Below are 24,139 nucleotides of genomic sequence, written 5' to 3'. Positions count from 1 at the left end.
AGTAAGTGTCATAATTCTTCATTGATCACTCTGTTAAAGGGATTCTGTCACCTCCCCTAAGGCAAAAAACGATTTAAAACCAGCCATGCAGCACAGCTTACCTGGATTAGGCTGTGCTGTTCAATCTTGAAATCCGTCCAGCAGTTAGTTCAAAAAACGAGTTTGATCAATGAGGAAATGCGTCCTGAAGGTGCCCAGAGGGGCGTTTTTTTCTTCTGAGAGAGCCCAGTCCCGCCCCTTTTTCAGTGCCCAGCGCCCTTCCTTTTACTTCCTAACCGCCGCCCCCAGCCTGCCACAGCCTCTCCTGCCTCTCCTCCCCCTCCCTCTTGCCGAACGAAGTCTCGCACAGGCGCAGTACCCACTGAGGGCTGCGCCTGTGCGATCATCAGGAGACTGAGGGCGGCAGCTTCATCTTCGTCACTGGGCATGCGCCGAGCCCAGTGACGTCCGATGCTCGCTCTTCCCTGCTGACTGAGGGAAGAGCGAGCATCGGACGTCACTGGGCTCGGCGCATGCCCAGTGACGACGATGAAGCTGCCGCCCTCAGTCTCCTGATGATCGCACAGGCGCAGCCCTCAGTGGGTACTGCGCCTGTGCGAGACTTCGTTCGGCAAGAGGGAGGGGGAGGAGAGGAAGGGGAGGCTGTGGCAGGCTGGAGGCGGCAGTTAGGAAGTAAAAGGAAGGGCGCTGGGCACTGAAAAAGGGGCGGGACTGGGCTCTCTCAGAAGAAAAAAACGCCCCTCTGGGCACCTTCAGGACGCATTTCCTCATTGATCAAACTCGTTTTTTGAACTAACTGCTGGACGGATTTCAAGATTGAACAGCACAGCCTAATCCAGGTAAGCTGTGCTGCATGGCTGGTTTTAAATCGTTTTTTGCCTTAGGGGAGGTGACAGAATCCCTTTAACAGCATGTAAATGACAAATATGCTTCATTTGTACAATGAATATAACATGTAATCGTGGGACAATCCCTTTAATTGATCATTGACATTTAATATGAAATACTACACTCCACAATAAGAAAATGTTGTCATGCACATGACCGTATAGCACACTGACCCATACAAACCAATGGGGCTATTCACACATCAGTTGTTTTTTTTTTGTTTTTTGTTTTTTGCACGGATCCATTTGCCAGAGGCAAGAATCTCACCAAAGGTTTTTCAAGGATATGTTTTTGTGGAATGTAAAGTCAGATAAGGCCATGTGCATGAGTCCTATAATAGCATGTTCTGGCAAAAATGCTCTTACCCTGGTCACACGCATAACAGAAATATAGCTGCTGACCAATTCCCTTGTCTACTCCTTTACAGAAAATTTTGGTTTTTAAGACACAAAGTTGTTTTTTGGCTGCTTCCCTGCATTCTGACATTTATTCTGGTTATTCTTTTTCGCTGTATGGGCTTTTTTTTATTTAAAAAAAGCCCATTTAAATCCATTTTCATGCCACTCACATGTTCAATTTTCAGCCATCTTTATTTTTACCTACTAGTGTATGAGTGCATGTCCTTGCATTACACTCTGTGTCACTATTTACACAGGTAGTTGTTAAAAAGGACCCGTCTCTTCTGAAATGTAAAAATATCTGCATCATCTCTTTTTTAGAGCTGTGTATCATGCCATTCATCTGTTGTTCATTTATTTTTACATTTATAGGAGGAATACCAGGGTGTCCCCACAGTTAGAGGGGTGTCCCTACACATTCTGACTCTGTCCAATCCGTGTTGGGAATACTAAATTTATTCATATATTTTCTAGAGGAATAGCACAATGTACAGTCGTGGCCAAAAGTTTTGAGAATTACATAAATATTGGAAATTGGAAAAGTTGCTGCTTAAGTTTTTATAATATCAATTTGCATATACTCCAGAATGTTATGAAGAGTGATCAGATGAATTGCATAGTCCTTCATTGCCATGAAAATTAACTTAATCCCCAAAAAACCTTTCCACTGCATTTCATTGCTGTCATTAAAGGACCTGCTGAGATAATTTCAGTAATTGTCTTGTTAACTCAGGTGAGAATGTTGACGAGCACAAGGCTGGAGATCATTATGTCAGGCTGATTGGGTTAAAATGGCAGACTTGACCTTTTAAAAGGAGGGTGATGCTTGAAATCATTGTTCTTCCATTGTTAACCATGGTGACCTGCAAAGAAACGCGTGCAGCCATCATTGCGTTGCATAAAAATGGCTTCACAGGCAAGGATATTGTGGCCACTAAGATTGCACCTCAATCAACAATTTATAGGATCATCAAGAACTTCAAGGAAAGAGGTTCAATTCTTGTTAAGAAGGCTTCAGGGCGTCCAATGTCCAGCAAGCGCCAGGATAGTCTCCTAAAGAGGATTCAGCTGCGGGATCAGAGTGCAGTGCAGAGCTTGCTCAGGAATTGCAGCAGGCAGGTGTGAGCGCATCTGCACGCACAGTGAGGCGAAGACTTTTGGAAGATGGCCTGGTGTCAAGAAAGGCAGCAAAGAAGCCACTTCTCTCCAAAAAAAAAACATCAGGGACAGATTGATCTTCTGCAGAAAATATGGTGAATGGACTGCTGAGGACTGGGGCAAAGTCATATTCTCCGATGACTAAGTGGCTCGGGGACCAAAACGTTGACATTTTGGGTCCATGGCCTGGAAACTCCCCAGATCTTAATCCCACTGAGAACTTGTGGTCAATCCTCAAGAGGCGGGTAGACAAACAAAAACACACTAATTCTGACAAACTCCAAGAAGTGATTATGAAAGAATGAGTTGCTATCAGTCAGGAATTGGCCCAGAAGTTGATTAAGAGCATGCCCAGTCGAATTGCAGAGGTCCTGAAAAAGAAGGGCCAACACTGCAAATACTGACTCTTTGCATAAATGTCATGTAATTGCCGATAAAAGCCTTTGAAACGTATGAAGTGCGTGTAATTATATTTCACTACATCACAGAAACAACTGAAACAAAGATCTAAAAGCAGTTTAGCAGCAAACTTTGTGAAAACTAATATTTGTGTCATTCTCAAAACTTTTGGCCACGGCTGTAGAGTTCATAAAGTAAATGATCCAGAGTTGTTATTTCACGGGGGAGAAGGCGCCCGTGTGATTATGCTGTGGCTGGTACAGATATCAATTAAAGAGGTCATCCCATGATTCATGTAAAACATGAACAACAGACTTCATACAGTACATGACATTCTAACAAAGCTAGTACCAGCCCCGTACCTCACATGGATCCAGAGATCTCCATATTAATTGCTGCAATTATTTCAAACAGCAGAGACCTGCGGCTAATTACCATGACCGGCAATAATTCCGATCGCGGCAATTAAAGGCTTTAGCTGCCATGATAACTTGAGATCACGGCATCTAAATGTGCAAAAACCCAGAAGCTTGCGCTTCCTACGACACCCCCTGTGGCCAATGGAGGCATTGGTAGTTGCACTGAACATTATGAGCCTCGCTGACGAGGCTGATAGTGTTCATACTGAAATTATTATTTCAGCCACCAGATGGCAGGCCAGGATAAGAAATGAGCAATTTTTAATCCAAAACCCATTTTAAAAAATTCCTGATAGTACAATATGAAAAATTAAAAAATGTAAACCATAGGCTCATATATGAGCATCAAAATTATCACAAAAAAATTTCAAAAAAGTTAAATATATAAAAAAATATAAAAAAAGTTTAAAATCACCCCCTTTCCATATAATAAAATAAATAACTAAATAACAATAAATATAAACGTCATGGGTATCACCGCAACTGAAAACGTCCATACTATTAAAATATAAAAAAAATTCCAATATGGCGAATGGTGTAACGGAAAAAAGGGTTAAAATGGCCGTTTTTACATTTTTTCATTACTTCTCCTACCCCAAAAATGTTTACAAATGTCAAATCAAAAAGTCACACACACTCCAAAATGTTATCAATAAAAACAGCTCAGTAAACATATACCGTAAGTATAAAAAAGTTATGGGGTGGGAATATGGCGAATAAAAATAAATAAAAAATTTGAATCAAAGTTTACATTTATTTTTACACTATTTAGACATATAAACCTATACATATGGGGTATCATTGTAATCCTACTCACAGAATGAAGGGCATGGGTCAGTTTTGCTGTAAACGAAACGCAGTGGGAACAAAACCCGTAAAATGGTGGAGGAATTGAATTTTTTTCCAATTCCACCCCATTTAGAATTTTTTTACCACTTCCAATACATTTTATGACATAATTAATAATGGCATTAACAAGTACAACTTGTCCCGCAAAAAATAAGCCCTTATACAGCTATGTGAACGGAAATATAAAAAAGTTATGGCTCAAGGAAGATAGAGAAGAAAAATGAAAACGAAAAAACAAGAAAAAAAACCTCTGGTAGTGAAAGGGTTAAATTGCTAGGCATAGCGCAGGGATAGCCAACCTGAGGCTCTCCAGCTGTTGCAAAACTACAACTCCCAGCATGCCCAGACTACCTACAGCTATTAGCCTAGAGCAGGGCATGGTGGGAGTTGTAGTTTTACAACAGCTGGAGAGCCGTAGGTTGGCCGTGCCTGGTATAGGGTCATATATGGCCATACAGCAGTGCATGTTTGGTGCATATGGAATCATCATCTGACAAATGTCATATGGCATACATCTGTGACTTACTGGCCATTGGCAGCCATACATAATTTTTGTGCAGGATGCATACTTGACTCTTTCCAAGACAAGGAATACAGAGAAATACTGGCCATACATAGAAAATGTCAAAAACGACACTACATCAGGTCAATAGAAATTTGTTCAGTGGACAGTACACTGTGTGTTGTCCGCATCCGTATGTCCGTTCCACAGCCCCGCAAAAAAGATAGAACATGTCCTATTCTTGTCCATTTTGCGGACAATAATAGGCATTGTTACAATAGGCCAGCAAAAAAAAAAAAAGAAAAAAAAACATACAAAAATGGACATCATCCGTATTTTTTGTAGATCCGCATTTTGCGCAAAACAAAATACATATGGTTGTGTGAATGGGCCCTAAGGCCTCTTTCACACGGGCGTTGCGGGTGACGTGCAGGAAAAGATGCGGGTGCATTGCTGGAAAATGCACGATTTTTCCCCACGAGTGCAAAGCGTTTTAATGTGTTCTGCACGCGCGTGAGAAAAATCGGCATGTTTGGTACCCAGACCTGAACCCGGACAGAAGTTCGGGTTTGGGTTAGGTGTTGTGTAGATTTTATTATTTTCCCTTATAACATGGTTATAAGGAAAAATAATAGCATTCTTAATACAGAATGCTAAGTAAATTAGGGATGGAGGCGTTAAAAAAATAAAATAAAATAATTACCGTAAACTCACCTCATCCACTTGTTCACGCAGTCCGGCTTCTCTTTCTTCTTCTTTGATGACCTGGGAGGAAAAGGACCTTTGGTAAAATCACCGTGCTCATCACATGGTCCATCACCATGGTAATGGGCCATGTGATGAGGGCAGTGACGTCACCAAAAAGGTTCACCTCACGCATTGCAGCCGCGTGGAAAACCTGGGGCCTAAGGCCTCCTTTAAACATCAGTGTTTTCTATAAGTGATTCTGAGTAAAAAAAACTGGAGTGGAAGCTACACAGAGATATGGTATAATGGAAAGCTTTGGTCCTGTTCTGTGTTTTTCACCTGCACCTGGTCTTGGCTCACAATAACTGATGGTAATCACTGATCAAACACTGACCAAATGCTGACTGTGTGAAAGTGGCTTTAGTGAGGCCTTATCTGACAGCAATTGTAATATTAGGCAATCGCCCACCTCAAGAATGTTAAGATCCCGAAAATCTCATTTGGAGGGATCTACATGGGATTATGATTATCCCCATACTTTGTGTAGAGCATTTTGGCAGGAATTCTCCCGCCAAAACTCAGTGGCCAAGTTAGCTAAATTTAGCATGGTTGCTGGGTAGGGGGAAGAATACAGGTGATTGGCTAGTTAGGATATCCTATAGGGAAATGGTTGCTGAGGCTAGGAAGTTTTTGGGTGCCCAGCAACAAGTAGGGCATTGGAGGATAGGTCTGGGGTGGTGGGATAGATTTTGTATATAATACGGTGTGGAGGGCATTAAGCTGTCTGCCGAGCTGTGTTTTAGGATTCAGCTGCCCTCCTGCTGCCGGTCAAGACTGCCCGCCTGCCGCCCGTGTGAAATGCTTCCCTGCCTGCGTCTGGGTGTCTCACTCACCATGGAGGAATTTATTGCAGAGCTCAAGCGGCGTGTTGAAAATAGAGAAACGGCTGCCTGGTTAGATGCCTGCTTGATGGACCTTTCGTCCTCTTCGCCTGAAGTTCTGGAGCCATGCGGTACAGTCCCGGCTGCTGGATCGTCGGCGGTGTCTGCTGTGGATGCGGGGACTCCGGCTGTCTCTCCTGCACTGCGCTCCTGACAGCGTGAGAGGAGGTAGCGCACATTTTTCTCTCCCCCTGCAGGTCCTTACTGGAGCAGCGCTTGGTGGAGAAGCGGCCAGCGTCAGATGCCAGGACAGGAAGTGGCCTCAAGCAGATGACGTCACGTCCAGCTGTGCACCAAAGTTCATGGTCCCCCGAAAACTTTGTCCAGAAAAATAAGTACCCAGCCAGCTCTGCAGGAGGGCGGTCCGTCCAATGGAGCTTCTGCACTGCATTGTAAAAAGAACCGGCAGCGCAGGAGTCGGGTTCCTTCAGGGCAGTGTCCAGCATAGCAGCTCCGCTCTGGCGTTGAGCAGCTGAGTGATAAGTGCCAAGAAGATCTTTTCCAGCCGCCTGAAGAATCCGGTCCATCTATGGATCAACCTGGGGCTGCATCTGGGGGTGAGTGTACCACTGTTTCAGCCCCTGTGCTAGCATCATTGTCTAAAGTTTTGTCATCCTTGCAGAGTTTGATCCCCCCTTTGCCTTAACCTGTTAGTCCGGCTGCTTTGGCGGGTGATGCTGCCGATGCGTGGCATTCGGGTGACCGGAGGGGGGGGGGGGGACAGGACTGCGATAGTGAGGACTCTCTTCCTTTTCTGTTACCTTCTAGGGTTAGAGGGGTAGCTAAGACTTGCTATAAAGAAACGCTCCAATGTGATATCTCACCTCTGGGTTTTCATTTGTCCATGTCTGTTAAATAAAAGATATGGAGAAATGAATTTGTCGACATCCTATCCTTGCTGCCTGCATCAAAAGAGTTTATTGCTAAATTAGAAAAGCGAGATGATAAGACAGAGGAGGATAGGAGACGTCCGATCCCTCAGACTTTTAATAACTGGTTGCAGGCTTTTTTTTTTTTTTTTTTTTTTTTTTTTTTAATTAAATTTTATTGGGAAAACTACAAAACATTTACAGTAAAAAATTTATTACAGTCTCTCAATTCTTAGTAACCCAAGTGATTATATGTGCGTATATTCCACTCATCTTTTCAAAATATTTAGAAAACCCTCCCCTCCCTCCCTCCCAGTTTGTGGTGCGTCAAAGTAGGACCCTTATATATAAAACAACTTGATCTCAGCTAACCAGACCTCCAACCACCCCATATCCTGGTCCATTGATATTCATTTTCCCTCCGTCTGTATAAAATTTTTTCGTAGTTCATTACCTTATCAATTAAATTTATCCATGTGTTTTTGTTTGGAGTAGATCGGGCAAACCAGGTGCGGCTGATCAAAACTCTAGCCAACATCAATACTCTACTCAAAAGAATCTTTTGATACTTATGATTTTTTAATTTGGAGAGATCATTGAGAATAAATACTTGTGGTTCAAAAGGAATTCGAATTTTTAGTTTACACATAATATAGTTATTGATACCGTTCCAGTAGTTTATAAGTTCTGGACAGGTCCATATCATATGGAGAAAGTCTGCTCCTACAGTGTCACATTTGGGACAGTTGGACGTGTCTCTTAACCCACATTTGTTCATCCACAATGGAGTAATATATAATCTGTGGCAGATATAAAATTGTATCAGGACATGGTTAAAGTTCTGGGATAGTGAATATAGAACTGGTTGCAGGCTAATTGTATATTTTGCAGCGTGATGGGCGAGAAGTTACCACAAAGATGTTCGGGTTTATTTCAGCATTTAGACAATGTTTTGGAAGCTTATAAAATTTCTGGGGGATTAGGTTGGTTTACATATGATGAGGGAGTTAGGCAACAGCTGGCGGTATACCCTAGTATGCGTTGGGGCACAAAGGACATAGGTTTGTGGCTTAATTTATTGGTGCCAGAGCGTACATCTTCTTCCGCCTCTAAGCAGCAGCCAACTTTGACAGGACAGCAATCTGGACTGAGGAAGGGCATGTGCTTTGCGTTTAATGAAGCGCAGTGTCGATGGCCTTCATCCCGTATATACAGATACGAATGTACATTTTGTGGAGGTAGCCACCCCATGGCCTGCTGTTTTAAGAGAGCCAATTTTCCCAAACAGCCTTCTACCAGGGAATTTATTACAAAGAGCGTGGACGTCAGTAAAGCCGGAGATCATGCGTTAGAGCAATACCCAAGTCGCAGGATGGCGGATCTGCTCCTTGAGGGTTTTGGGGTAGGGTTCCGCTTACCGTTTTTTTCAGGGATAGTTTGTATGTGGTCCAAGCAAAATTGGGGAAGGGGTTGGCATTGGATCGGATCGCTGGTCCTTTCCCATCCCCTCCTTACGCTAATTTTCACATTTCCACATTAGAGGTAGTACCAAAAAAGGAGCCGGGTACTTATCGTTTAATTCATCATTTGTCTTTTCCCTATGGGGCATCGCTAAATGATGAAATTTATAAGGCAGTGTCCTCCGTTAAGTATTCTACCTTTGATTCAGCGGTGAATGGCAAAAGCGGCTTTGATGGCAAAAGCGGATATCCAGTCTACTTTTCGCCTATCGCGGGTATATCCATCTGCTTTTAGTTCTCTTGGTTTTTATTTTTAGAGTTCATTTTATTTTGACAAATGTTTACCGATGGGGTGTTCGTTATTCTGTTTTTATTTTGAAGTTTTCTCTTCCTTCCTAGAGTGGGTGGTAGCAGTTAGGAGCATGCGGGGAGCTGTAACGTATTATTTAGACAATTTTTTGTTCATTGTCCAGTTAACGCTTGGTTTGTTCAGATCTGTTAGAATCCTTTTTTAGTATTTGTTCTGAGTTTGGTGTTTATTTAGCGGTTGATAAGATGTTTTTTCCAGTTAATTGTTTGGAGTATTTTGGCATTGTTATGGATTCTGTAAAGGGTGAGTCTCGGCTGCTGGTACAGATGGTGAATAGAATATGTTCTATCACTATTTTGTTGGGTAAACGGAAAGCAACCGTGAAGGAAATTCAGTCATTATTAGGTCTCTAGAGTTATGCCGATGGGTCGTGTTTTTTGTAGGCAACTGGTGGCTAAAGTGGCGGGTGTGCGTAACCCGGTATTTTATGTGCGTTTATGCAAGGAAGTTAAGGAAGATTTATCAATTTGGTTGGAATTTTTTCAGCAGTATAATGGTCATTTGTATTGGCAGGAGCGGGGTCTTGTGGATTTGGAGCTTATTGGAAGGGTCATTGGTGTGCGTCTAAATGGCATCAGTCATGGGTTGCGAATGGTGTGACAAAAAAAACATTGTTTTATTGGAGTTGTTTCCCGTTGTGGTGTCTTTGGTATTGTGGGGTAAGTTTTTCGCTAATAAGAGGATTTTTCTGCACACTGACAGTAAAGGGGTTTTGTTTGCAATTAATTGTTTGTGGTCCAAGTGTCCATTAGTTGGTAAATTGTTGCGCCATTTAGTTTTGCTCTATTTGAAAGGGAATATTTGGGTTAAAGCTAGGCATATTCCGGGTGTTGATAACTATTTCTGACGTGCTCTCTCATATTCAGTTTCAGGTTTTTCACTCATTAGCGAGGAGGACCGACCTAGAAGGGGAGTTATGTCCTTGGTCAGATTATGTGCGTTCGTGGGGTAAGTGGTGCCATTTTGTGAATTTTATGGGTTGGTCCCCTTTTGTAAGTGATGAAAGTTCGGCCTTATCCTTTTGTTTGTCTCTTTTTAAGGAGCATTTGGCACATGCAACAGTTGTGTGGGTTTTCTCAGGCGTTTCCTTTTTTCTTAGAGTTTTGGGTGTTCCTGCTTTTTTGGATTATTTTATGGTTAGGCAAGTTTTGAAGGGGTATAAAGCGAGTAATTGTTCTCCTGATAATAGGTGCCCTATTTTCCCCAGCTTGTTGTCTTCATTATGTCAGGTAACGTTGTTGATCTGCGCTAATGCATATGAGGCTTTGGTTTTCTCTTCAGTTTTTGCATGCATGTTTTTGGTGCTTTCAGGATCAGTGAGATTTTACCTAAAAAGTAGAGCATAGTAATTATATTTTTTTCCTTCCTCATTCTAAGACAGATCGGGCAGGTAAGGGTTCGTGGATCCGGGTGGGCAGAATCCAGTCAGGTGACATCTGCCCTGTAAGTATACTGTCGCGCTACTGGCACTATAGACCAGCAGGCGGTGTTTTGTTTTTTATTCATGCCGATTCCTCACCGGTAACGCGATATCAATTTCGAGCTGTTTTTGTACAAATGCTTGAAGGAATAGGGTTTAGAGGGTTTTAAATTCATGTCTCATTCGTTCAGGGCAGCGACTACAGCGGCTGGTTTGGGGATGATAACAAAAAATAGTTGTGGAATCGCACTCACCAGATCTTGAGGTCGTCCGGTATGCAACAGCCTACCTGGAGTCCAAGATTCATCAGGGCTCCTGCGTAACAAGTCCCAGGAAAGAAGATGGAGGCAGCATGTCCGGTATAAAAACCCTTTAATGGGAACCGCGAAGTGAACACGCTTGTTCACTTGGCGGTTCCCATTAAAGGGTTTTTATACCGGACATGCTGCCTCCATCTTCTTTCCTGGGACTGGTTTGGGGATGAGTAAGTCACGGATTAAAAGGCTTGGTTATTAATTGAATGTACAGACGTGGACAAAATTGTTGGTACCCTTTGGTCAATGAAAGAAAAAGTCACAATGGTCACAGAAATAACTTTAATCTGACAAAAGTAATAATAAATTAAAATTCTATAAATGTTAACCAATGAAAGTCAGACATTGTTTTTCAACCATGCTTCAACAGAATTATGTAAAAAAATAAACTCATGAAACAGGCATGGACAAAAATGATGGTACCCCTAGAAAACACAGAACATAATGTGACCAAAGGGACATGTTAATTCAAGGTGTGTCCACTAATTAGCATCACAGGTGTCTACAACCTTGTAATCAGCCATTGGGCCTATATATATGGCTCCAGGTAATCACTGTGTTGTTTGGTGATATGGTGTGTACCACACTCGACATGGACCAGAGGAAGCAAAGGAAAGAGCTGTCTCAAGAGATCAGAAAGAAAATTATAGACAAGCATGTTAAAGGTAAAGGCTATAAGACCATCTCCAAGCAACTAGATGTTCCTGTGAGTACAGTTGCACATATTATTCATAAGTTTAAGATCCATGGGACTGTAGCCAACCTCCCTGGACGTGGCCGCAGGAGGAAAATTGATGACAAATCTAAGAGACGGATAATCCGAATGGTAACAAAAGAGCCTAGAAAGACTTCTAAAGAGATTCAAGGTGAACTTCATGCTCAAGGAACATCAGTGTCAGATCGCACCATCCGTCGTTGTTTGAGCCAAAGTGGACTACATGGGAGACGACCAAGGAGGACACCATTGTTGAAAACGAATCATAAAAAAGCAAGACTGGAATATGCCAAACTACATGTTGACAAGCCACAAAGCTTCTGGGAGAATGTCCTGTGGACAGATGAGACAAAAATCGAAGTTTTTGCCAAGGCACATCAGCTGTATGTTCACAGACGAAAAAATGAAGCATATCAAGAAAAGAACACTGTCCCTACTGTGAAACATGGAGGAGGCTCTGTTATGTTCTGGGGCTGCTTTGCTGCGTCTGGCACAGGGTGTCTTGAATCTGTGCAGGGTACAATGAAATCTCAAGACTATCAAGGAATTCTAGAGAGAAATGTACTAGCCAGTGTCAGAAAGCTTGGTCTCAGTCGCAGGTCATGGGTCTTGCAACAGGACAATGACCCAAAACACACCGCTAAAAACACCCAAGAATGGCTAAGAGGAAAAAATTGGACTATTCTAAAGTGGCCTTCTATGAGCCCTGACCTCAATCCTATTGAGCATCTTTGGAAGGAGCTGAAACATGCAGTCTGGAAAAGGCACCCTTCAAACCGGACACAACTGGAGCAGTTTGCTCATGAGGAGTGGGCCAAAATACCTGCTGAGAGGTGCAGATGTCTCATTGACAGTTACAGGAAGCGTTTGATTGCAGTGATTGCCTCAAAAGGTTGCGCAACAAAATATTAAGTTAGGGGTACCATCATTTTTGTCCATGCCTGTTTCATGAGTTTATTTTTTTACATAATTCTGTTGAAGCATGGTTGAAAAACAATGTCTGACTTTCATTGGTTAACATTTATAGAATTTTAATTTATTATTACTTTTGTCAGATTAAAGTTATTTCTGTGACCATTGTGACTTTTTCTTTCATTGACCAAAGGGTACCAACAATTTTGTCCACGTCTGTATATGGTTATATAATATTGAGCTGTTCTTTAATAAAGTTGGCCATGGCCTAAATGTATCCATTATATGGTGTGCCGATGTGTGTTTTTATTTTATTATTAGTAGGTTAAAGTTGGGTGAATGGGGTTCAGTATAATCTATAATCCCATGGTTGTTCATTCGCACGTTCCACGTGTGCCATCTCCCTTATACAGCATCATGCATCCTGCTACGTCTGGGAAAGGAAAAGAGGACGCAGAATTGTGAATAGTGACTGCATATAGCAGACAGGTATGGACAGAACAGGAAATATTACCAGAATGGCACGCTCTTAGAATTAGCTGCACTTAAAAGAAAGTTGTTTGCCGTAAAGTACGGTGAGAGCTGGAGTTAGAGAGCAGCTTCTGGAGCTTGGATCAGATGCAAGGGGAAATCTATATCAATAAGTAATTGGATTTGCTTGTGACATGCATTCTACCACTTTACTCAATTTGAGAAGTGCTCGAATACAAATATATTTAGGATGCAGAGGCAATCAGTGTGAACTATGAGGACTTTGCCAAGTGCCATTAGTGGAAATTAGCAGTTGACAATATGAAAAGTACATCATGTAAAACTGGCAGATATTCTCTTGGAACAGAGGCAGGACACGGAGCCTGTAATAAGTAAATCTCGTAGCCATTCTGTTTGCTGAATGTTAAAGTCTCACAATTCTGCCTAAAGCGATTATATATAAAATCGGCTCCAAAGCTGAAAATACACTAAAGAGAGATCTGAGACTTAACAAATATTTTATTCTAATTTGGCTGCTTGGTCTTATCTTTGGTAGGTTTTTACATCAAGCTTCCTTGCTGGGTAGTTTTGTGGTCGAAGCATTTCTTTCTGTTTTGTGCTCTATCTGCAGCCTCTGATATTACCATATAATCACCTGTATAGGCCTTTTTCCCCCCAAAAAAACCTTTAACTTTTAAAGACTAGTTTAAAAAGTAAGTTAGGTGGGGATCAGACACCTGGGACCACCTCTGTTGCTGAGAACGATGAGTCCCTGGTCCCCATTTTTGACTGAAGATTATGATGAATGTACAACATACCTTGAGGCGGCTTTAAAGGGAATCTGTCATCAACTTTATGCTGCTCATACTAATGGCAGCATAAAGTAGAGACAGGTGAGTTGATTTCAGAGGTCTGTCATTTAGGTAAAAGTAGTGGTTTAAAAGTAAGTGGTTGCCGAGAACCAACACCACAATCATTGCAGACTGGGCCTGGAAAATAGTCCCGGCCACCTGAGAAGAGTCATATAGATTTGACTCTTCAAGGCCTGTGCGGCAATGATTATGATGCTGGTTCTCAGCAACCACTTACTTTTAGCTCATCAGTGACACACCGCTGAAATCAGCATTTCTGTCACAATTTTATGCTGCCCTCAGTGAGTTCAGCATAAAGTTGATGACAAGTTCCCTTTAACCTGAAAGTCATTTTATACAACTTGAAATCCAATACAGAAGAATGCATGTGGCCTTTTATTTGAGAACAATTGTGAAATGTGTGCTATCTCAGGATCAATAGTTTATCACATAATCAGCAGCAGTAAATAGAGAAACCATAGTGACACAGCAATCCAGATACACAATGGCCACCTCATTAGGTAGACCTTTCTACTACTGGTCAACACCTCACTTTGTCCTCAGAGAGTAACTTCAACAGTACAAACAAATATTTAAAAAATTATAATGCCTCTTTCTCCACTTATGAGACACATCTAACCCCCACCTCCTAAAATAATCATTCACTCTGAATTCACTGCTAAGACTGTCTTGAGAGATGATAGGGGAGAGAAGGATGAGCGAGATGCTGAAGGTATTCAGAGGAACAGACACACAGAGATGTTGCTGCTGGATCTCTAGTAAGTTTTCTCTCTCACCTCAGTACGGGATTCACGGCTACGCTGTTCATTACTGTTGTATAATGTTCTCCATGTTGCTTCTGAGAATGTGCTACAAAGACCTAGGAGTCCAGGATTCCTTCTTTTTGTGTGTGGGAGACATAGCTAGTCTTCCTCCCCCACTTACTAACAATTACAGTAGAGTTTGCAGGGAGAAACTGGTGAAAAAATTAAAATTTCATAGAATGGCCAGATAAACTTGTGACTTCAGCAATCAGAATAAAATAATAACATGAATTGGCTCCAAATCTTCAGTGTAATTCTCCATTACATCTGAAATGTGCTCTACTAGATTGAGATCTGGTGTCTGGAGGCCACTTGAATGCACTGAACTCATGAGTATTTGTGGCATAGTGTAATACTACATAGTATTAAAGGGGTTTTCCAGGATTTTAATATTGATGATCAGATGGTTTAAGAGAAGGCGTGCTCTGTGCGAGCGCTGCCCTCCCTTCATTGTTAACCTTCTCGCCGTCAACATCGCAGCGGTGAGCAGGTGTAATTACAAGCTGTACCATTCATTTCAATGGGATGGCTCCTTCCTATTCAACTGTATAGGAACGAGATGTCCCATTAAAGTGAACAGGACAGCTGGTATTTACACCTGCTCACCGCTTCGATGTTGATGGTGAGCAGGTAAACAATGAAGGGAAGGCTGCGCTCATGTGGCTTTCTCTTCTACCACCTGATCGGTGGGGGTCCCAGGTGTTGGAACCCTGCCAATCTGATATTGATGACCTATCCTGAGGATAGGAAAGTAGATTTGTTCAGGAGCAGCAACACAAGCGGCTTGTAGAGAGCAAAGATGGTGGTCATGCAGTAGCTGGGCAGGGGATCACAGATCCAACGCGATCCAAAGGCATATGTAGAAAGGTAGGGAGCCACAGCAGCATATCACCAAGAATCTTCTTTATTTAGATAGACACCTCACAGCAAAGCATAAAAATTGCAGCAACGTTTCGGCTAAGGGTAGCCTGCTTGACAAAGGCTACCCTTAGCCGAAACGTTGCTGCAATTTTTATGCTTTGCTGTGAGGTGTCTATCTAAATAAAGAAGATTCTTGGTGATATGCTGCTGTGGCTCCCTACCTTTCTACTATCCTGAGGATAGGTCATCAATATTAAAATCCCAGAAAACCCCTTTAAATATAGAAAAGTTAAATAAGTGAATAAAGATATGCGAATGTATGTGAAGAAATACATAGCAGAGGTAAAGGTGTGCGATGATAGACATACAGTGTGGGCTGAGAGTTATGGAAAGGACAGAGGGGCCAGCGCTCCACTGTCTCTGTAAAACTCATCAGTGAATGGGTGCTGCGCAAACAACATTTCCCCAACTCTGCCTCCCGACTAGCGCTAAGTGCACTTATTCCCATCTCGGCCATTAGATATGCATCCTTTTCCCTGAGAGCATTACCTTTAAAGGGGTTCTGCAGTTCTTTTAAACTGATGACTTATCCGCTGGATAGATCATCAGCATCTGATCGGCAGGGGTTCGACACCTGGGAACACCGCAGATGAGCTGTTTGAGAAGACAGGGGCGCTGGCAGTAGCGCCGCGGCCTTCTCGCAGTTTACCCCAGGCCCAGTGAGATTATGACTAGTATAACTGGCCTGGGAGCGGCTAAGCTCCATTCAAGTGAACAGAGCTTATACTCGCAATTGATACTAGTCGTGACGTCACTGGGCCTGAGGGAAACAGAGAGAAGGCCACGGCGCTCCTGGGAGGGCCCGCTGCCTTCTCAAACAGCTGGTCGGCAGGGGCCCCGGGAGTCGGACCCTCGCCGATCAGATGCTGATGATCTATCCAGAGGATAGATCATCAGTTTAAAAGAACTGCAGAACCCCTTTAACAGGGTCAGCCACTTTAAATGTGCACATAAAGCAACTTGGTAACATAATCTAGTTGTAGAGCAGGGATGCTCAACCTGCAGCCTTCCAGCTGTTGCAAAACCACAACTCCGAGCATACCCTAATAGCTATAGGCTGTCCAAGCATGCTGGGAATTGTAGTTTTGCAACAACTGGAAGGCCGCAGGTTGAGTATCTCTGTAGTAGAGCATCTGAGCTGGTACCAAGTTTACCAACAAGGCCACTGATGGAGAGTCTATCAGTGACCTCCGCTAAACAGCACTGTGCAAGGCTTTCCGTTATGGTGCACAGTGCAGTTTAGTGGAGACCGGTGATGACTGGACAGCATCAAATGATCCTCCATCAGCAGCCATGTTGGGATTGGTAGGTGGACTTGTGTACAGCACAGAGCAGCTGTTTTCACAGTAGTGATCCAACACAGATGATCTACACACATGATTTTAGGAAGTTCCTTTATATGATGTTTCCAGCACATTTTGGAAACTACTGTTATTAAGGTGCCCAACCCCTTTAAGACTCAATACACCAACTGGATCTCTGTAAGGAGAACCAGTACCTTCCGATATCTTAATAACCATGGTCTTTGATATGTCATATTCTTCTGAGAGTCTGAGGTTTTTATTGTCAACTAAACATAGCCTTCAAAAGCAATGACTGTACAGTATGTGGTTATTTATTCTGCTTTCTGAATATGACCCCTGAAGGAAAGGCTCTGCAGCCAGAAGCCATTCAGAAAGACAGGCATGTAGCTTCTGATTTGCAGCTCTTTTGGCAGATTATTAGTTCCCATCACTGCACAATGCCTTTCATTTTAGTCCTTCCAGTCAGCCTAGCAATTACATCAATGGCTCACGAGACACTAGAAGATTTCTTAAAGACATAAAAGGCAGGAATTGGCAGTTTTGATCAGGAAGTACATCTTGGAAGCATTCACAGCAAACTCGGAAAGACTTAATCAGGCTCACATAGAAAATCTGTTCTTCTTTCCCATGACTTGTAAATGCCACACAATGATTTCTTAGTGTACATAATTATGTAGGTAACAAAACAGTACACATAGTAAAGATGTAGACACCACAGCTATACAAATCTAGAAATTCCTTGGGGCTTTCATAACGTTCAATTTTTGTCTGTTCTACCATAACGCACTTCCATATAACTAGAATATACACCTGTATTGCAGGTTTATCTGTATTTTATGGCTGTATCTGCTGACACAGATAAATAGGGTCAGACTGGCCCACTGGAGAACCAGAGGATCCACTGGCGCTCCAAAAGGCCCAGTAAAAATAAACCCATTTAGCTGCCTTTCAAGGCAATCATGTACTAGGGTCTATTTCCTTGAATCAGATCCTAATAGACTTTATTGATAATATATGAGTTGGGCCCCAAGAATAATTTCCTTTGGTGGGCCCAAGGAATCCCAGTCCAACGCTGAATGATGGTGATAGTATTGTATGCATCAAGCCTACTAATGTACAGTGATCCCTCAATATACAATGGCATCAGGATACAATATTTTCAACATATGATGGGTCGGAAAAGACCATTGTAAGTTGAAACTAGACTCAACATACAATGCCCGAGACTCAGATCCAACCACTTCTCTGGTAAAATAGCTGTATTAGTTGCTAGTTAGCAGTTGTTCCTGACTGTTATATGTAAGGACTTGTGTTATCTGTCTTAGGCTACTTTCACATGAGCGGCAGCCTTCTCCGGCGGGTGTACAGCCTACTGGATCCGTGCTGCCACTAGTGCACGCATGCCACCGGAGGTCTGCTCTGGCCCCATTGACTATAATGGGGACGGGACGGAGTTCCGGTAGCAGCCCGGCAAACATGCAGAGAGGCGGCTGGAATAAAACTAACGACATGTGTATAGTCAATGGGGCTGGAGCGGACCTCAGGCGGCATGCGTGCACTAGAGGCAGCACGGATCAGGCCTGCTGTTCCGGCGGGTTCCACTAGTGTGAAACTAGCCTTAGTTATATGATTATTTTTCTTGAATCTTCATTTTCTCTCATCTTGGATGATATTTTTGGGCTTTGGACCCAATTACTCAGGTTACAATGATTTCAACATACAATGGTCCTCCTGGAACCAATTATTAGTGTATGTTAAGGGACCACTGTATATGTATAGAAACATTCACAACCTCTTTACTGCAATCTCATAATCCTCCCTCTGTCAGTCTAGTAATGTTACGCTCATAGTAATGCTTCCGTACTTCGATGCTTCAATAGTCAAATCACTAAAATAACTGGCCTAAATGGGAGGAAATGTTCAAAAACCTCAAACACTGTATCGTGTTTATAACCGGGGGAGCAATTTCTCTGCATGTGGTCTGTTGCTGGCGGCAATCCCCAGCAAAAAATGCATACAATGGAGGTTGTCGGCAGCGGACCACATGCACCACAAAGGCAAACTGGCGAAAGACTCAGTTTTTAACATCAGCCTGAGACATTAACCAGTATTGTCAGTTGCATGTCATTGTGGTGCACCTTTTGCAGTGATTTATGTATTTGTATATTTTCCTCCACACACTACTCCATCTTGTGTAGGATGACTTGAGGTGCATGTGGTCCGCTGCCGACATCCTCCATAGTATGCATTTTTTGCTGGGGATTGCCGCCAGCAATGGCTCACATGCGGAGGAATTGCTCCCCCGGTTATAAATACGCTACAGTCTTTGAGTTTTTTGAGCATTTCCTCCCATTTAGGCCACTTTATTTTAGTGATTTTTCTTTATATGTATGGAATGTGCCATTGCGTACTGCTGGTAGCATTCTGTTGCACCTGGTAGCCTGTGTCACATGGCCTGTTATAGGTGGGGCTTACAGCCTTGCAGCCTTCTCCCTTCTCCCACTGCCTGAGTGATCTCACTATGGAGGTATGTGGGAGCTTGGCTGCGAGTTGGATCTTAGCACCTTTCAGACCGTGTTCACACACCATAGGTGGTCTAGTGGTAGGACCTATGCCACACTACGATACCTTGACGGTGGTGCAAAAGAGCTCTGTTGTGTTCCTGACAGGAATACATTGGCTAAAGTCTCCGTTTTTAACATCAGCTTGAGGGATTAGCCAGTGTTGTCAGTTGCATATCATTGTGGTGCACCTTTTGCAGCGATTTATGCTTCAATAGTCCACCCTGAGGGACATGTCTACATTTACTAGTCTCTCATTTTCAGCAACTATGGCTATGCTTACTGGCAGAGTCAATGTTTCCTTTACTCTAGAGATTTTAGATATATCTGGTAGAAAATCCATACTGGTGCTTCTGTTTTATTGGCTCCTATAATAGTGAATGAAAAAAGCCTCCTCTCCATTCCTTGATATGGTGGCCTATGGTCTATGTACCTCTAAACCAAGCCATGGAAGACCCCTGTTATGGGGATAGATGCAGGTCTCACAGATGTGCTTCACATCTACTGCATATCCTGTGGATATGCCCAAAATGTCTAAGATGGGAATATCCATTTAAATATCCATTTAAATCAGGCCTCTCCAACACTAGTCTCACTCCTAAGCACTGGGCTCAAAGTCTGTGGAGGCCCTCGGACAAAACACTGTGTAAAGTCTCACTATTCTTCTTTGGGAAGGGAGACTAGCTTAGCAAAAATAGGTCAAGCTCTGTTCACATTCTGTGCTGTGGTCCTATTCACCACAGAAACCACAATGCTGTGTTGGATCACTGGTACGATGGAGAACACCAACAATTAACATCCCCATGCATGTGAATGTGGTTTCTGCTACCTACATTTGCACGCAACAGAAATGTTCAGTGCAAAATATCTTTGCGGAAATATGTAGCATACTACGTATTTCAGGCTAAAACAGCAAGGATCAGCCATACTGAATAACATTGGAGCTAATACTCACATGTATCTTGGTGTGCATGGACACCTGCAGGACACCCAAGTCATAAATTTGGGTAAGGCTTTGTGTAAGGCTACGTTCACATCTCCATTAAGGAGATGCGGCACAAATGTAGACTGCCTGGCAGGACAAAGAAACAAACACTGTATGCAATGTTTTTTGTCCAGCCGAAACCTGGCATTTATGCCAGAATGTGGCAGGATAGTCGCCGGACCTCATAATAGTCAATGGCGATCCGGCAGTGAAGTAGAGAATCTGGCAACGCCGGATCCTGCAAGATTTGGCAGGCTGCTCTGTGCCGGAACAGCATGGTGGATCTCCTAATGGAGATGTGAATGAGGTCCTAACTTACGTTAGTGCAACCCCACTGAGGTGGATGATGGAGGCTCCTGAAGGGACAGAGTCTTGGAGTTTTGCTGCTTTTGTCTTCTATAAAATCCAACCTTGTTCAAATATTCCCCTTCACAACAGGTCACGTCCTCACAAGGCGCTGCATGTGCACATTCATAAAGGAATGGAATGACATAAGGACTATAGTAACACTACTGTATGGTGATCAGGTTTCTGCACCAGCAAGCTTATGATTATTTTCAGGTAACTGAAGAAGTTGCACAATATAATTCTACACTAAATGCTTTACATTTCCATAAAGACTATAAAATATCATACCGGATTTGGTAAAACTAGTCGGAATGTGTAGAAACAAGCAATTGGTGTTTTATTTCAGGGCAACCTCAGACTTGCAACCAAGAATTCTTAATGCTACGTCTGCTTTTTTAGCAGAAGAGCAACTGAGGCATGTTCATTACATACGTAGGTTTATTAAAAATAGATTTTCTGCAAATCAGCAGTCTCATCTAAAAAGGTTTAATACTGGCTGTTGTACACCTGCCTAGAGGCATTGCGAAGAACTAAACGTCATTTACAATGTGACGACAAAGCCGGGAAAAGGGGTCACAATATGGCAACAATTCAACATTTCTACATTCTTTTACAACATAATCTGTAATGTTAATGAAACCAGTGCCTCGATCCCAACACAGTTTTAGTTATATACTGTACATGGCTGATAATGGAAACACCCACCAGAAATGATAGGAGCACGTTCTGTAGAGATGTGACCAGTTGAAGAGATGGCATTTCCAACAGCATGCTTAGAAAGTCAGGCAGAAGGCTGCCTACTTCTGTATTCTCATCTATTGCCATCATATGAGCATTGGGTGTACTATAAAAAGCTGCAATATAGCCACACATACTATTTACTACATCTTTCTATCTTTCATTAGTTATAATGGCTCATTTTGTCTAGGGAGCAATAATTGGGAGAAATAAAATGGCCGCCGTCCTATTAGTACACACAAAGCCTGTCCTAATCACACAGGAGGACAAGTTACTTCAGAACACTGAGCTGAAGAGCTGCCACTGCCTCCTCTCTACTCTACTGGTCAGGGATTATGATCCTGAATACAGCTGATATGAGCTTCAGATGAATCTCTGTGGGAATGGAGTTCAAGAGGAGACATGAAGTACGGAGAGGATGGACAGGACAGACTGTGGTAATCGAGACTGCATACAAGTGCTGCTGCTCATCAGCCACATCCCCACCTCCTCTCTCTACTTCATGTCTCCTCATGAACTCCATTCCTACAGAGATTCAGCTGAAGATCATATTAAACTGTATTTGGAACCATAATCCCTGACAAGCAGAGCAGAGAGGAGGATGAGGCAGCTCTTTAGCTCAGTGCTGTGAAGTAACTTGTCCTCCTATGTGATTAGGACAGGTTTTGTGTGTACTAATAGGACGGCGGCCATTTTATTTCTCCTGAAGATTGCTCCCTAGACAAAAATATCCATTATAACTAAAGGTATTTTGTAATATATTTATAATAAAGCAATATTTAAGTATTTTCAGGAGAACCCCTTCAATGATTTAGAGGGGTATCCCCAGCTTACAAAGAATAGTATAAGCCATTGATTTCTGTCTGGTGGGTATCCTAACCTTGCTCTGACCCGTTACACTTTTAGCCTGCACAGCAGTATCCTGGCCTACAGCTGCACAGAGAACTGCAGCACAAACCCCTTTAAAAGTGGTATTCCCATCTCAGACATTGGTGGTATATTGCAAGAATATGCCCTCAATGTCAGATTGGAGGGAAGTGAAGAACAGCACATCAAGCATGCATGGTGTGCTTTCCATTCACTGCTATGAGAGCTCTAAAAATTGCAGAGCAAGTACACTTGCCTATTTTCAGAGGTACCATAGAGCTGAATGTAGAGCACACAGTGAATGTAGACAGGGCCGTGCATGCAGTTATGGGAGTGCCAGAAATAGCAGAACCAAGTGCTTGGGTTTTCCGGAACTCCCATAGCAGTGAATTGACGGTGCACAGCTGCTGTCGGGCATCCAGTTCTGAAGATAGATGTGGGTCCCAGGGGTGGGACCTACAGCTTTCTGACACTGATGGCATATCCTAGCGATATGCCATCAATGTCTGAGACAGTAATACCCCTTTAATAACATATTTACAAGGGAACACAGTGTTAAATCAGCTCTGTGGCAGTAGGATGAGAAGTCAGACCCCTTCTGATCATAAAGTGATGGCTTACCCTAGAGATATGGTCTTCATGTGACCCCAATTGTAAAGACCTAGTATATTGCCAGACTGTATATTGTGTCAAGTTCAGGAACGGGCTTTAGGCAGATAACTGACAGATTTTTTTATTTTATAAGAGGAAACAAATCGTAAAAAAAAGGGGAAAAATAAAAAGTGTTTTTACCTTCCAGCAAATCTCTTGCCAGACCAGGTTCAGCCCCTGTAGACCGAACAAAGTCTGACAGGACTGAGTCCATATCCAGAGTCATGTGATCATGTAGTGACGCTGCTTGCCCAGCAGCAGCAGGAACAGAACGATGTCACTAAATGGATTCCATCTAAAAGACAAGAGAAAGAACATGCATCTTACTAACAATCAGGACCAGGTCAAACATACTACATATTTTCTGGAGAAGAAAATATTATCAGCATTCCACAAATAATGTCAAAGTGGTATAAAATTAAACAAAATTCATCGGGAAAATCTAAATCAAACAAGGTCAATTATTGCAAAGAGAAGAGGTTGCCACATAGTATAAAATGATGCTAATGTAATGATCCTACTTGTTTTTTGTGTGCTTCTGTATACATGGACTGTTATATAATCATCCAGTAGTTCAACTCCAGGTAAAGGGTTGTCCCAGTATTAGGCCTCAGGCACATGGCCGTTGCCCGACCGTGGCCGTATTGCGGCAGGCAAACAGAGGGTCCGCAACATTCAAGTAAATGGGTCTGCAATCCGGAGCTGCGATGTGGAATGGAGGCACGGAACCCCACGGAAGCACTACAGAGTGCTTTCGTGGTGTTTCTGTCTGTGCCTCCGCACCGCAAAAAAATATATAGAACATGTTTTTTGTTTTGTTTTTTGCGGTGCGGACGGATAACGGACCCATTCAAGTTGAATGGGTCTCTATCAGTCCCGGACGTTGCCCGTGCATTGGGGACCGCAAATTGCGGTCCCCATGCACAGAATAGCCACACAACGGCCATGTGTATGAGATAATAAAAAAGAATACAAAATAATTACAAACAAAAATTCTAATGTAACTATCGTCATATGCTCTATGATCATGTACAAAAAGCGAAGATGCAACCAGAATTTTCATTGTTCAAAACAATAGCAACCAATCAGATTAGGAGCTCAGAAAATTGTAAGGTGGAATATGATTGGTTGCTATGAGAAACTAAGCCAGGTCTCCTTTACCCCAGCTTTGATAAATCTCCCCCTATGGGTAGTCCGATCCTGCAGTTGTGATACTTCATGCAATTTGCACCCTCATCTTGCTTTCTTACGTCTGTTTCAGCATACAGCCTTTACAGAACTGGTAACCCTTGGGCGATCTGCCTGTGGCCCTAGGAA

At 42.7% G+C, this 24,139-nt stretch overlaps 1 protein-coding gene across 2 annotated transcripts in view; it reads right to left on the bottom strand.

The window, feature by feature from the left end:
- Positions 1–24,139, bottom strand: part of OTUD7A (OTU deubiquitinase 7A) — a 293,318-nt gene that overhangs the window by 131,951 nt on the left and 137,228 nt on the right. The window contains exon 5 of one of the 2 annotated variants that reach the window (XM_044279731.1): positions 22,964–23,117. The exons of the other annotated variant lie outside the window; for it this stretch is intronic. Coding sequence (XP_044135666.1) covers positions 22,964–23,048 — 85 coding nt within the window. The 5' untranslated portion in view covers positions 23,049–23,117. The remainder of the gene's footprint in view (positions 1–22,963; positions 23,118–24,139) is intronic. 2 annotated transcript variants of the gene reach the window in all.

Source organism: Bufo gargarizans, chromosome 2 (genome assembly GCF_014858855.1).
Source record: "Bufo gargarizans isolate SCDJY-AF-19 chromosome 2, ASM1485885v1, whole genome shotgun sequence".
NCBI lineage: Eukaryota > Metazoa > Chordata > Amphibia > Anura > Bufonidae > Bufo > Bufo gargarizans.
Note: the sequence above shows the minus strand (reverse complement) of the source record. Positions and strands in the feature narration are given on the sequence as shown.